This window comes from Alexandromys fortis, unplaced genomic scaffold (genome assembly GCF_014885135.2).
Source record: "Alexandromys fortis isolate MF-2015 unplaced genomic scaffold, M_Fortis_MF-2015_v1.1 scaffold_36, whole genome shotgun sequence".
NCBI lineage: Eukaryota > Metazoa > Chordata > Mammalia > Rodentia > Cricetidae > Alexandromys > Alexandromys fortis.
In genome coordinates this window covers 3,925,466-3,940,511 of record NW_026067915.1, presented here as the reverse complement: position 1 = coordinate 3,940,511, position 15,046 = coordinate 3,925,466, and the positions used below count along the sequence as shown (strand labels likewise).

Here is a 15,046-nt window from a genome sequence, read left to right as displayed (position 1 = left end):
AAGGGCCTGGATTGCATTAGGAGCAAACCCCCAGATAGGTAAAGACCTTGACAGCGCAAAGCAATAAAGTTGCTGGGGGACTAAGGCCCGCGTTCCAGAAGCTCTTATGGGAGGGTAGGGAGTCCCTCAGCCAGAACGGCCAAGGGTTCAAACAGTGGAGGCTGGTGCTGTGTGATAGGAGGGTCGGGCTTGTAGGGGCTCCATGGCTGTAGGAGTGAAATCTGTACAAGGTTGGACTACAGTAAGAGAATGAAAGGAACAGGAGGTGGGGATGTTGGGGCAGAAGTAGGAGGTGACACGAGGAACTCCCAGGGGAAACAGAGGGCCAGACAAAACCAGTTTGCTCTAAGAATTGCATCCTGATGTTGTCCATCCTCATTATTTGACTAGACTCACATTTATGAGAACACTGTTGTGCCTTGGCTCGCAAAGGCATTTTTTTTTTGGTGAGACATTAATGGTCATCAAAGATTGTAAAAACATTGACTGTCTTATTAAGTCTTCATGTGGCATATTGTGTGGTATGCCAAAGCCACAAAAATCCCCATGAAGTTTCACATAACGAAGTGGCCGCAGCCAAAGTCTCTAGGGATTGCTTCACTATTACCACGTTAAAAAATGTCAGTGTGCGGGTCAGAAATGCCTCTTATTCAAAGCATGTATGAAAAAAAAAAACCTAATCAGTTGGCCCCAACTCCATCCAAGTCTCCAAATTCTCCGTGGCTTTACTCTGTTTCCCACGTTGATTCAAGAGGTCTGTGGAGAACACGCTTTTCCTGATGCCAGTCCTAAACGGGACCCAAGTCCATTTCAGAGCCAGCTCTGTCACCAGTGAAAAGAGACAGTTGGTTAGAGCTGAGGAGAGGGCTCGCTTCATAAAGTGCTTGACTTCATAAGCATAACGGCCTGAATTTGATCCCCAGAATCCATATGAAAAGCCCAGCATGGTAGCACATGCCTGTAATGCCCATGTTGGAGAGGTGGGGATTGTTGGCCGCCGTGCCTAGTCTGATTGGCAAGCCCAGGTCCCACTGAGAGAATATGTCTCAGGTGGATCCTTATATATATAGAATATTTGAAACAAACCAGAAATCCCCTTGTGGTGGGTGGTCCTGGCTATCACGCCCTGCATGAGAATAGGGTCTTCTTAGAATTTTTGACCAACCATTAAACTCCTCCCTTCAAAACTAACCAGCGGGGGGAGGGCATCATGGAAGGTGACTGAAGAGGCAGGGAGAAGGGAAGAACAGGTCTTAGAGGGGACCTTGGGAAGGGTCTCAACAGAGAGAGTAAGTGTGCCACCGGTTGGCTTTCTGGGCTGCAGTCTCCCACTTCCTCCCCGTGGCAGAGTTCTCAGCCTTTTCCAGGGGCTTGAACCGTGTTAGGGATCAGCAAGTACTTGTCATTTTTCAAGTCTTATACCTGGGGATGTTCAGAGTCTTCCCCCGCTGTTCACTGTGACTTAGGAGATGGCTCAGTCAGTAAAGGGATGGTCATGCAAGCATGAGAACCTGGCTTCAGATTGTCTGCATGCACAGAAAAAGTCAGGTGTGGCAGCAGGCGCCTGCAGTCCCAGCGCCGAGGACAGAGAGAGGAAGATCCCTGGAACTCACTGGCCAGCGGCCTAGACCAATAGATGAGCTTCAGGTTCATCGAAAGAGGTTGTGTCAAAAGGAATAGAGTTGAGAGTGATGGAGAAGACACACAACAGTGACCTTTGGCCTCCATACAAATGTGTGTATGTACACACATGAACACACATACAAACACACCCATACACGTATACCACACACAATTTTTAAAAAAGTGTATAGATTTATTTTATGTGTATGAGTATTCTGCCTGTATGTATACGTATGAATATTCACCATTTGTGTGTCTGGTACCCCTGGGGATCAGAAGAAGGTATTGACTCCCCTGAACTGGAGTTATGAATTGTTTGTTACAAGTCACATTGTGGGTGCGGTGAACTAAACCTGGATCCTCCGTAAGAATAAGTCCCGTTAATCACTGAGCTATCTCTTCAGTCCCACACTGGGGTCTCACAATGTATCTCTGGCTGTTCTGAAACTCACTATGCAAACCAGACTGGCCTCAGACTCACAGAGATCTACTCACCTCTGCCTCCCCAGTGCAGGGATTTAAGGAGTGTGTCACTATATCTGCTCCCTCACAAAATTTCAAAAATAATAAAAGTTCCGTGATAAGGATGGAGAAATGGCACCCCCCTTTGCAGCCACTACAGAACTTTTCTGGACTCCATCTGTCTACCTAAGGCTGTCTGCCTCCATACTTCAGGGGTCCTGTGTGTGTGTGTGTGTGTGTGTGTGTGTGTGTGTGTGTGTGTGCCTTCATTAACGGGATGTTAGCCTCTGTTCTGTCTTCCCCAAAGTAAACTCCAGGGAAGCACAAATTCATCATAGCGTCTTCTTTAACCCAGGTAGGACACCAGAGACCTGCTCCCATCAATCTTCACAGGACCGTGCAGTGCTAACTAGAAACAGGCTGGCCTCACCCCTGAGGTCACCCAGGCCCCACCCTGGCAGCACAGCACGTGAGTCAACATTCTGATTCATCCTGAACTTTTTATCTTCAAAATTCCAGTTCTGATTTTTGGATTCCTCGGCAGTTTTGCAATATAGGAGATTTTGTGTCAAGAAGTCAACTTTCCTAGGATGTGACCCATGGACCCAGGAAGGGATGGAGCAGGGGTGGAGTAGGGTAGAACAGAAATGGAGCAGGGATGGAGCAGGGATGGAACAGGAATGGAGCATGGTGGAGTAGGGGTGGAGCGGGGATTGAACAGGGGTGGAACAGGAGTGAAGAAGGGGTGGAGCAGGGATGGAGCAGGGATAGAGCAGAGGTGAAGCAGGGATGGAGCAGAGATGGAAGAGGGGTGAAGCAGGGATTGAACGCAGGGGGTGGAACAGGGGTGCAAAAGGGGTGGAGCTGAGATGGGGCAGAGATGGAGCAGGGATGGAGCAGGGGTGAAGCAGGGGTAAAGCAGGGAAGAAAAAAGACTGGAACAAGAATGGAGCAGGGGTGGAGCAGGGGTATAGCAGGGGTGGAGCAGGGGTGGATGTTCCCAACATAAAGAAATAAGAAGTGGCGGAGATGATAGAGATATGTCAGTCATTCTGATCTGAGCAGTACACATGCATATGTATGCTGAAATGTCACATACTATGTAAGCATATGTAATTATTGTGTCATTACAAATAAAACATATTTTAATATACTATTTCATTGATTTTTTTGAAAACTTCATACAGTGTATTTTTATCATATCCATCCTCATTTTATCCCCTAATTCTTCCCAGGTCCACTCCTGCCTTCCCACTCCTTCACAACTTTGTGTTCTCTTTATTCATGAAACTTTATTTTATAAAATATTATTTTATAAAAATAATTTATACATCATAATCTGGGACATAAAGGTCCTCCAATAATACTTTTCATTCAAAATGATGAGTCACTTGGAGAAACTCAAACGGATGAGGGAAACACCGATACGCAATGTTACTCAGGCTTTTTAAAGGATCCAGTAATGAGAGACAAGACCAATGATGGTTTCTGGCAACAACAGATTACAGCAAAGAAGTCACGGGGCAAATGTATGTGCTTGGAAGGAGTGTGCTGCAGCTGGGGCATGCATGCGTGCTTGTGTGTGCATATGTGTGAGTGTATGTGCGTGAGTGTTTGCTGAGACTGGAACTCTCTCCCCACACTGCCTCCCTTGTTCTAGAAGGGGCCTTGGAAATGTTACTTGTACTGGGCATGGGGCTTGCTATGCACAGGACTTAGCAAAATCAGGATCCTCACTGCTGGCCTAGGTCTCCTCTCTCCTACTTGCTCATTGCCCTTTACCAGGGCACAAGAACCTACGCTGTGAGCATCAGGCTGGTTTATGCAGTGGCTAGGGGAGGAAAAAATGACACTTTACAGCACTGGATTTAGTATCTAAGGAGCTGAGCACCTTACTAGTACCCTTTATTGGTTATGAAGTCGAATTCATTGCTCACAGTTTTATTTAGGCTGCCAGGGAGCTCTTTGAAGAAAACCCAGAGCTGTAAGCAGAGCCAACAAAAGTCATTCACACCTCCTCCCTGACACACATTTTCTTTGTTAGTGAGGCTCCTAAGCCAGCAGAAGCCATGGCATGGTATGCCTTGACTGGAGGCAGCCTGTTGACAAAGTCTGTCATTATATCTGCTAGGCAAGATGGGAACTGAATCTGGAGCATCCTCAGGGGAACCAGCTCACTGCATACCTGCGGTAGGAGGACTCTGTGCCTATCACTCTGTGATCTGTCCTCGGGGACAGAGCTGGCAAGTCTCAGGATGACGGGAATGCTACAGAGCCAGGAGAATGGCTGAGAAGATATTCTGAATGCTGGAAGTGAAAAAATTAGATGCTCAGATGCCTCCCTACCTCATTCAACTCCCTGCATGTAGTGGGAGCTGCCTGGCACATACCTATGTGCCATTGGCACACTCGGGCTACCTGCACACCGTGTGCCCCTCATTTGCCCCAAGGCTTCGGGCATCTCCGGTTCACACCATAGCTGGGTGTTTACCACATAGCCACTGAGCTCATGTTCCAGAGAGGTTCGCTCTGTGGCCTGGCCCTGAGTGGCTTACAGGTTTAGGAAGTTGAGAACAGCCGAAATGTTGAAGTCACACTGGATCCCAAGGCTCCGCTCCCCTTACCTTCCTGTTACCTCCACCCCTCCTAGGGACACCATTGAGAGCACAGGATAGGGACCTGCAGCTTCAGACATAAAGGGCTAGGAAGGGCTGCTTCTCTTTCTTTTCTTAATTGCTCCAAAAATACAACTTCCCCTCCTCCTTTCCTGCTTAGCCTCTGGGAAGCTTCCTGCCCAGGCAACCATTGTCTGCCAGGCTGACTTCCGCATGGACTCGCCTGAGTCTTTCACAGGTCTTCCAATTCCCTCAAAACACTGGTTTCCAAAGCCCCTTCTCTCCTCTCCTGGGAGAACTAGTCTCACGCTGGCTGGTATCCCATCTGCAAAAACTGCTCTGCACCTTCTAGACGTGGGCTTGGAGGGAGGCTTTGGCTGGGTAGCTAGTCTCCAAAGGCGCCAAGGCACATTTCCGGACCCCACTGACATTTAGAAAATCTAAACATCCATAAATGTCTGGATGGGCTTTTTAAAATAGGCAATTAGTTGTTAAAGGTCTTCGTGACTTCCCACAATGTTCAGCCCTGCTTCAACTTTCTTCCTCCTGAAAATCATAGTGTTCTTCTGCATTTCCCATGATCGTTCCTGGAGCAGCTATGTTCCAACGGGGAAGAAATCGGCAAATACTCATGAAGAGGAGGATGGGGCTGATCCTGATCATAAGCAGATCCCAAGTCCGACAGCAAGGCAAGCAAATAGAAATTTCCCCAAAGTCACCATGCGCCACATTCTTTATATCTATAATATATGTTATATATTTATATTATTCCACTTTAATTCTGAGAACACACCGAATGAGAAAGTTTTGTTGCTTGCACTTCACAGGTAAGGATCGTGTTTAGGAAGGAAGCATACCCCACTCCTAGGAGAGTTGACAAGTGAGCGGCTGAGGCCCTATCTGAGTGTCAAAGGCCGTGCTCCATCTACCAATGTGAGGCTCTGGGAGGCTCTGGCAGCTAGATAGATCAGCAGTCCATGTTCGCACCCAGAGGGACCCTGTGCCCATGAGGGTGCGAGGGAAGACCTAGGGTGAGGACTAACGTTCACCTGCAGGCTCTTGCAAACTATCCAGCCCACGGCAAAGAACTTGACAAAGGACACCAGCCCGCTGGGGATTCTTAGGGGCTTCCAGTTCACTCTGTGTCCTATAGCTCTTTCTCCACTACCATATGAGCCAGAATCACCACTTCCCGATCTCCACCTATGCCAGTCATTGGGCTAACTGCAAGGACACATGCCTCTGCAACCACCATAGCTTCATAGGAGAGGGGTTTCTCTTTTAGACCTTCCTGAGGTACTGAGACTCAAGAGGAGGAGGAAATGGCTCAAGGCCATGCCATCAGAGAGTCTACAAGCCTGGTCTCAGCCCCAGGACTGCCTGGCTCCAGAAGGCAGTTCAGACACACCATTTGGATGTCACATCTAATGAAATATGTATTCCCCCGTGACCTCGCCTAGTTCAAAGCTGAAGTTCCCATAGGAATACATTTGAAGTAGAGCCCCAATCAGCTTTTTTCCAATGAAATGGGACTTGATGAATATTTATCTGAACATATTAACATGGCGCACGTCTGCACTGCATCGGCCCCTAGGACACAGCCCCACTAAAGGCCACAGATGTGACTCCTGGACCAAGGTCTTCCTCATCTCATTGTCTGGCACCAGGAAGATGCCCCAAAGGGAGTCCGTCCCTGAACACTTCCAGCTGTGGCCTGAATTCCAGTCAGAGCAAGTACCACTCTCTTGTGATCAGAATTTGCCCAAACAATAATGAGACGGCCCGTTCTCTCTGCCTGTGCGCACTGTGGATCTGTCAGGCAAGCCGTGGTGATTTGCGCCAGGAGCAGTGGGGTTACGAATGGGCTGGAAGTGACTTCCCGTGATCTGAGGGCTTTGTGGTCAAGCCCAACTCCATCTAAACAGCCATCCCTAATAAGGAGAGAAGGGAGGCCATCCCTAACCTCCCTCCCATGGCTGCATTGTGCAAAGCAAATGCCATGGGCTATGGGCCCAGGCCGTGGCGAGCCGACCAGCCTGACTGAGTAGGCCATGGCGTGTGGTGTCTGGCAAAGTGCCCTCCCCTCAGCCTGGCCACAGTGCTCCAGGCTCCCTTGCTGATCTCATTAGCCTTGTCTTCATGCATCAGAAAGCTCAAGTCCTGACTCTCTCCATCAGAGCTGGTCTCCGATGCCTTGTATAGATAAAAGGGAGAAAGGACAGGGAAGAGCCCATGGGCTTGGGTTTGTCATCCTTGTCTCACCTGAAGCAAGGCTCAGCCTTTAAACAGTCCAGGATGACGACATGCCTACAAAAATGACTAGGCCACCTGAGGGACGACAGAGTGACAGTACCAGAACCTTGCAGACACTTGGCAGTAGGCCTCCCTGTTCCTAATCCTCCCCACTCACCACGCCCAGTCAAGCCAACTACCTGTCCCCTGCGCAGGCTTTCACAACTTTGCTTCTTAAAGCAAAGAAAACCAGCCTACAAATTACTATCCCAGAGAACCTAGACAACAATGAGGACCCTAAGAGATACATACATGGATCTAATTTACATGGGAAGTAGAAAAAGACAAGCTCTCCTGAGTAAATTGGGACCATGGGTACCATGGGAGAGGGCTGAAAGGGAGGGGAGAGGAAGGGAGGGGAGAGGAGAAAAATATATAGCTCAACAAAAAAACAATTAAAGAAAGAAAAACCAGCCTACAGGCCACAACCCCAGAAAAACTAGACAACAAAGAGGACCCTAAGAGAGACGTACATGGATCTACATAGGAAGGTGAAAAAAACAAAACAAAACAAAACAAGATCTCCTGAGTAAATTGGAAACATGGGGGTAGGGGGGGTCCTGGGACAGAGTAGAGGGGGAGAGGGAGGAAGGAAGGAGAATAGAGAAAAGTGTATAGCTCAATACAAACAATTTAAAAAGAACCTGATTGGAGTAAACACAAATCGGTTCCCTCCTCAGCATGTTCCTGGGTAGCTCATTCATCTTCCACTATGACAGACATTTGCAGGGAATTAAGGGTGAGCACTTGCACACTGGGCCCCTCGAAACTGCTCATCATGAAGTCACCACCACATCCTACTTCTCCTGAGACAAGGACAAACTGATCCCGAGCTAGCTAGTTGACAAAAGTTACCTGCAGATCAGTGACGATCCTGGGGTGCTGAGTCCACATGGGGAAGTAAAACACTATACTGCGGGTGGTCCACTCCCAATCTGCCCACAGGTAACTTACACAGAGGAGAAAAAATTCCCACTACAATTCACTCCACAGCGAATTCAGTTCACTCCACAAAAGGATTCGTAATGAGCATGAGCAAGCAGGCACAACAAAGGGGAAGGAGTCACATTCCTAAAGCTTGAGCAAGTGGAACACTATCAAAAAAAACTACATAAAAATGTACTTAAAATACTTGAAGACGGGCTGGAGAGATGGCTCAGTGGTTAAGAGCATTGCCTGCTCTTCCAAAGGTCCTGAGTTCAATTCCCAGCAACCACATGGTGGCTCACAACCATCTGTAATGAGGTTTGATACCCTCTTCTGGCCTGCAGGCATACACACAGACAGAATATTGTATGCATAATAAATAAATAAATATTAAAAAAAAATACTTGAAGACACCAAATAAATAAATAATACACACACACATCAGTTTAAAGTATTAAGAAATCATAAAATTAGGGCTGAGAAATTTGAAAACAAATTATAACTCTTAGAAATTAAAAAAATAGAGAGAACTCTTAAATTTTACATAGTGGAAGGGTTTGAGTCCAATTTAAAAGGCTAGAGAGAGATTCATAGGATGGGAAAACGTCCTTCAAGGAAACCATTAAGGAACAATGCACTAGAAACTACAGTGAAGAGATGAGGGGGTCAGAACGAAAGGGACTGACATGTATATTTATATAAAAGTTCCAGGGGGAGAGATGAAGAAAATCAGGAGCAATTTTGGCTAACAAGTTTTTAGAATTAAATAAAAATTTTAGTCTTATCAAAACAAAAACTGTACTCCCAAACAGGAGCCGATTAACCCATATTCAAATATACTATGGTAGCAAAACCACAAAGAAAAGAGGAATTTTAACTGTAACTACAGAGAATAAGACCAGGGTGCCAAGTATAAAGGTTGATAATTAGACACATGAAGAAGGTCCACAGAAAATCCCAAAAGACAAAGGTGTGTTGTCTTCAAAGTTCTGAGCAGGAAAAACTATTAATTTAAGAATAGTTTGTAGTTAAAATATTTTAAGAGCAAGGGTAAAATTAAAATCTTTTCTGACAGAATTAATCACCCAAGGGCTCATCAAAATAACAACAAAGGATATATCTCAGGAAAAGGGGGAAATTGAAGCATCAAAATAGGTGGAATGCCCCCAAGGAACAGTGAACACAGAAACCCATAACCCTGCAGGCAGATATTAATAGGAACTGAGCACTGTGGGTAGGGTAAGGCAGGTGCATCCACAGCCCTGGGCAGCAATGACGGACAGTGGGCATTAAGGCATCCAGGGACCATGTTCTCCTGAAGAATAATGCCGTTCATCAGCTTAGAGCTTGTTCAGTCATAAATCAATGTTAAACACAGGGGCAACTGATGTGGGATTCCCCTCTATACGCCGTGAATGTGTTTTGTTACCATTGGTTACCGACTAAAGCTGCTTTGGCCTACAACAGGGCAGAATAGAGCAAGGCGGGAATTCCAAGCAGAGATGGAGGAGGAAAGAAGGCAGAGTCAGGAAGATGCCATGTAGCTGACCAAGGAGACAGATGTTGCCGGAACCTTGCCAGTAAACCATGAGCGTTATGGTAAAATATAAAATAATAAAATTGGTTTAAGATGTAAGAGTTAGTTAATAAAAGCCTAAACTAATAGGTCAATCAATGTTTTAATTAATATAGTTCCTGTGTGATTATTTCAGGTCTGGGTGACCACCTACAGGCAATGGTGAGCCACACTATTTAAGAGTTAGAGAATTAGCTGAGTGGTGGTGGTGCACAAATTTAATCCCAGCACTTGGGAGGCAGAGGCAGGTGTGGTGATATTTTCTGCTTCGACAGATAAAACTTGCCTGAAGATCAGAGTGCAGAGCTAAGCCACTAGTTAGCCACAGAGGCCAGGCAGTGGTGGCACACACCCTTAATCCCAGCGCTAGGGAGGTGCAGGTGGGAGGTGATAAGGTTGAGTAGAGAGAGGAATATAAGGGAGACAGGAGCTCAGAATTCAGTCTGAGGTTTTGTAGAGTCAGCATTTAGTCTGAGAACTTGTAGAAATAAGACACCCCATTCTGTTTGAGGCTCTCGTGGAGGTCAGAACTAGTGGCTGACAGCGTTGCTTCTCTGATCTTTCAGCTTTCACCCACTAATATCTGACTCCAGGTTTTTATCATTAAGACCAATTAGAAATCATGCTACAGGCAGGTGGATCGCTGTGATTTCAAGGCCAGAACCTGGTCTACAGAGTGAGTTCCAGGACAGCCAGGGTTACCAGAGAAACCCTGTCTCAAAAACAAAAAAACAAAGAGTCAGAGAATTACACTTACAGGCATGCCAATTGATCTATGAATTTAATGCAAACCCAATCAAAATTCCAAAAGGATATTTTTGTTTTGAATATAAACAATTAGATCTCAAAGTTTATATAGAAAAAAGAACAAAACTAAATAAAACACTGGTAAGGGAGGGCATGCAGTGCAGGCAGAGGTGGCACACAGATCAATGGGCTGGAATGGAAGCCCAGAAATGGACCCACAAACTTTCTTCTCAGTGTGGATGATAGAACTCGGGGTTTGGGGCAAACTCTCTACCATTGACCTGTAGCTGTAGCCAAGATAATTTGTCTGTTATAATGGTATAAATTGTGGTGTAGTGAAAAGACAGTTTTTGTAACAAATTGTGCTGGGGAAAAAATCACATTCATACACAAAAGAAAAAGTTTGAGTGTTGATAAATGGTTAATCAAACAGTTCATAAATCTACATGTAAATGCAAAAAATAGAAATACCCTGAGAAAGAGCATAGAAAACACCCTCTCCTGGGGTTGGGGAGAGGTCGTGAGTATAGTACCAGAAAAATGAGTCGTAGGAGGGAAAAAATAAGAAAAAATTGGATTTCATCAAAATTAAAACCTCCTTTTGTTCTGGAAGTGACATATATTCTGTTAAAAGAATACACATGATGAGCTAGAGACTGGGAGGAAATGTTTGAAAAGCTCACATCCAACGAAGAGCTATCTAGAGTTTGTATGAAATCGCAAACTCAGCAATTTACAACAACAATTTATAGTTAATGGGTTGATGGAAGAGAGGAACATTTCCTTCAGTGGCGAAGCCAGTGGTAAGGCTCCCATGCTCTTATAAATAAGCCCTCATTTGCGCTCCCATAAGGAACCCTCCTGAAACTCACTGGTGTGCGTGCACACACACACACACACACACACAAACAGGAGTGGGAACTAGTTCAGAAATGAAAAGGATTAGCAGGCATGGGAGAACGAGAGTGAATATGATCAAAATACATCATGTACATGTATGGAAATGTCACAGTGAAACCTATTATCAAGTATAATTAATATATGCTAATTAAAATAATTCTAAAAATAAAATGCAAGGAAAGGTTTCCTTTCCCCAGATCCTTCAGTACTAGTTAATGCCATGTTTAACCACATAAATTCTTTGTCTATTTCATCCTGTCACAAGGCATCCCAATAAAAAGCAGACGTTTGGATCACAGAAAGAGCCCTTACTTGATGAGGGTCAGGAGACAGGCCTCCTCCTTCTTCTCTCTCTCCTTAGCTACTTGGACCATGAGAAAAATATCTGAATACCTCCAAGCCTCAAGACCTACTGTGTAGCCATTTCCTTCCAACTGAAACAGTCCCTTCAGGTTAGAACAGTGGTTCTCAACCTGTGGGTCTCGACCCCTTTAAGAGTAGAATGACCTGGGTTGGAAATGCGGAGCGGACGAATTCGATTCAATGGAGTTCCGGGCCAGGCCACGGAGCAGGTGAATGAGCTAAAGGAGAAGGGCAATAAGGCCCTGAGTGCTGGGAACATCGATGATGCATTACAGTGCTACTCGGATGCAATTAAACTAGATCCGCAGAACCATGTGCTCTATAGCAATCGCTCTGCAGCCTATGCCAAGAAAGGAGACCACCAGAAGGCCTATGAGGATGGCTGCAAGACTGTTGACCTGAAGCCTGACTGGGGCAAGGGTTATTCAAGGAAAGCAGCAGCCCTTGAGTTCCTAAACCGGTTTGAAGAAGCCAAACGAACCTATGAAGAGAGTTTAAAACATGAAGCAAATAACCTCCAGCTCAAAGAGGGTTTGCAGAACATGGAGGCCAGGTTGGCAGAGAGGAAATTCATGAATCCTTTCAGCTTGCCTAATCTGTACCAAAAGTTGGAGAACGATCCCAGGACAAAGGTTCCTACCTACCGGGAACTCATAGAACAGCTCAGGAACAAACCTTCAGACCTGGGCACAAAAATGCAAGACCCAGGGATCATGACTACTCTCAGTGTCCTCCTTGGGGTTGATCTGGGCAGTATGGATGAAGAGGAAGAGGCAGCAACACCCCCACTCCCACCTCCTCCCAAAAAGGAGGCCAAGCCAGAACCAATGGAGGAAGATCTTCCAGAGAATAAAAAACAGGCACTGAAAGAAAAAGAGATGGGAAATGATGCCTACAAGAAGAAAGATTTTGACAAGGCCTTGAAGCAGGGCCAAGGAACTGAACTGGACCCTACCAATATGACTTACATAACTAGTCAAGCAGCTGTGCACTTTGAGAAAGGCAACTACATCAAGTGCCGGGAGCTGTGTGAGAAGGCCATTGAAGTGGGCCGAGAGAACCGAGAGGACTACCGACAGATTGCCAAAGCTTATGCCCGAATTGGCAATTCCTATTTCAAAGAAGAAAAGTACAAGGATGCGATCCATTTCTACAGTAACTCTCTGGCAGAGCACCGAACCCCAGACGTGCTCAAGAAGTGCCAGCAGGCAGAGAAAATCCTGAAGGAGCAAGAGCGACTGGCCTACATCAACCCTGACTTGGCTTTGGAGGAGAAGAACAAGGGCAACGAATGCTTCCAGAAAGGGGACTACCCCCAGGCCATGAAGCACTATACAGAAGCCATTAAACGGAACCCAAGAGATGCCAAACTGTACAGTAACCGAGCTGCCTGCTACACCAAGCTCCTGGAGTTTCAGCTAGCACTCAAGGACTGTGAGGAATGCATCCAGCTGGAGCCAACCTTCATCAAGGGTTACACACGGAAAGCAGCTGCCCTGGAAGCCACGAAGGACTATACGAAAGCCATGGATGTGTACCAGAAGGCACTAGACCTGCACTCCAGCTGTAAGGAGGCAGCAGATGGTTACCAGTGCTGTATGATGGCACAGTACAACAGACATGACCAGCCCTGAGGATGTGAAGCGGCGGGCCATGGCTGACCCTGAGGTGCAGCAGATTATGAGTGACCCAGCCATGAGACTCATCCTGGAGCAGATGCAAAAGGACCCCCAGGCTCTGAGCGAACACTTAAAGAACCCTGTAATAGCACAGAAGATCCAGAAGCTGATGGATGTGGGTCTGATCGCAATTCGGTTATAACTTGCTTTTCCCCTCTTCCCTTCACCAATGTGGAAAGGCGAGCTGGGACGGTGGCGAGCAGCACTGGGCAGAGGGAGGGGAAGAAGGGCTTATCTTTGTGTTTATACATGCCTGCAAGGAAGACAGACTCATCCAGCGCCACCTTGGGCCCTCTCAGCACACGCATGGTTTCTTCACTGCTGCCCTCGAGTGTCCTTCCCTGCCCTCCCCAAACCCGTCTCTGTCTCGGCTGCTCCCCTATAGTTGGTTATTTTGTATTTGGGGGCAGTGGGAGCATACGGGGAGGGGAGGATATTCTTCCCAGTGGGGTCCCAGCTGTCTTCACATGTTGTTACCCCACGTCCTTCAATAAAACAAGCCAGTCAGGCGTGGTTATATGTTAAAAAAAAAAAAGAGTAGAATGACCCTTCGCTACCCTTTCATAGGGTTGGCTACCCTTTCATAGGGGCCGCCTAAAGCGATCCGCATATCAGGTGTTTACATTATGATTAATAACAGTAGCAAAAATGCAGTTCTGAAGCAGCAGCAACAAAAATAATCATATGGTTGGGGGTTACCACAACATGAGGAACTGTATTAAGGGGCAGCAGCATTAGGAAGGTTGAGGAAGAGGGGAGCTCTTAAAACTAAGGAAGCTACAGAAACTTGTAACACTTGGAAGTCCTTAAAGTTACAAAGCTTTCCCCAAGGTCATGCAAAGCAGGAATCAATCGCTGGGGAAGAGGAGACTCTGGGCAGAGTTGGCTACAAATTGTCCAGGAGGCTGTAAGGACAGGACACTCTAAGGATACAGCTTTCGTGAGTCTTCAGGTACGATGGAGAGTACCTTTTGGTGATGGGGCTGCCTTTGATACCCATGTTCCAGCAATCCCTTCCCCATGATCCTGCAATCCCTTACCCAGGATCCTGTAATCCCTTCCCCATGCTCCTGTAAGCAACCCGAATAAACTTATTGGCTCACCAAGCTAGAGCTGAGTAGGATCATCTCTTTGGATTGTCATGTGGAGTGAACAGACGCTTGTTCATGTTTCTCCTGGAAAAGTTACGTAAGTCCTCATCCTATGACTTTTCTCTATACTCCACTAATGTCCTGGCATCAGTGAGTGTTCCATACAAATACTATGTAATTTAAAGTAAAATTGATGAGTGTAACCGTCACTAAGCATCAAGAAAACCCCCAAACGTCAGTGTTCCACACTTTGGTCCTCTTTCCTCCAGGCCTTTGGGGACTCTGGTCCCAGGCAGGTGGTGTTTGGATCGATCCCTAACCTGAAGCACAAGGAGTCATGGGGAAAGACCAGCAACCACAGGGTCTCTTCATCCTCAACAAGCCGGAAACTAGGTACTTCATACTTCTGTGTACTTCAATGGGTCCCACATTTCAGATGTGGTCTGGAGAGAAACTGAACCGCTGAGGGCGGTCTCTAGTGGGCAAGGAAAGACGCATGACCCAGAGTGGAAACCCCAACCGCAGAGGCACCCCCATCAACTCTGCACCACGCTCATCCTGCCACATCTCAAGGCAGGAGTTGGGACCACTCACCTGTGGTGATTGAGGTGTACTGATAGGGCTCCGACAGGAAGTGTGGGAGGGTGAGGACAAAGGCACCTGCCGCCAGGAGGAGACCCCCTATGCCGATCATCCGAGGGCGGTTCACACGACTGCCAAAGTAGCTGACAAAGATGATGAGGACGGCATTGCTGATCTGTAGAGGGGACA

The 15,046-nt window shown here is 46.6% G+C and overlaps 2 protein-coding genes across 2 annotated transcripts in view; one reads left to right on the top strand and one right to left on the bottom strand.

The window, feature by feature from the left end:
* Slco2a1 (solute carrier organic anion transporter family member 2A1) overlaps nt 1-15,046 on the bottom strand; it is a 75,635-nt gene that overhangs the window by 24,692 nt on the left and 35,897 nt on the right. Inside the window, exon 3 of the mRNA XM_050139592.1 lies at nt 14,870-15,032. Within this exon, the coding sequence (XP_049995549.1) occupies nt 14,870-15,032 (163 nt within the window). The remainder of the gene's footprint in view (nt 1-14,869; nt 15,033-15,046) is intronic.
* On the top strand, nt 11,661-13,522 carry LOC126499954 (stress-induced-phosphoprotein 1-like). Its single transcript, XM_050139511.1, is given in 2 exon segments — nt 11,661-13,130; nt 13,132-13,522. Coding segments are annotated over 2 exon segments (1,665 nt in total). The 3' UTR covers nt 13,327-13,522.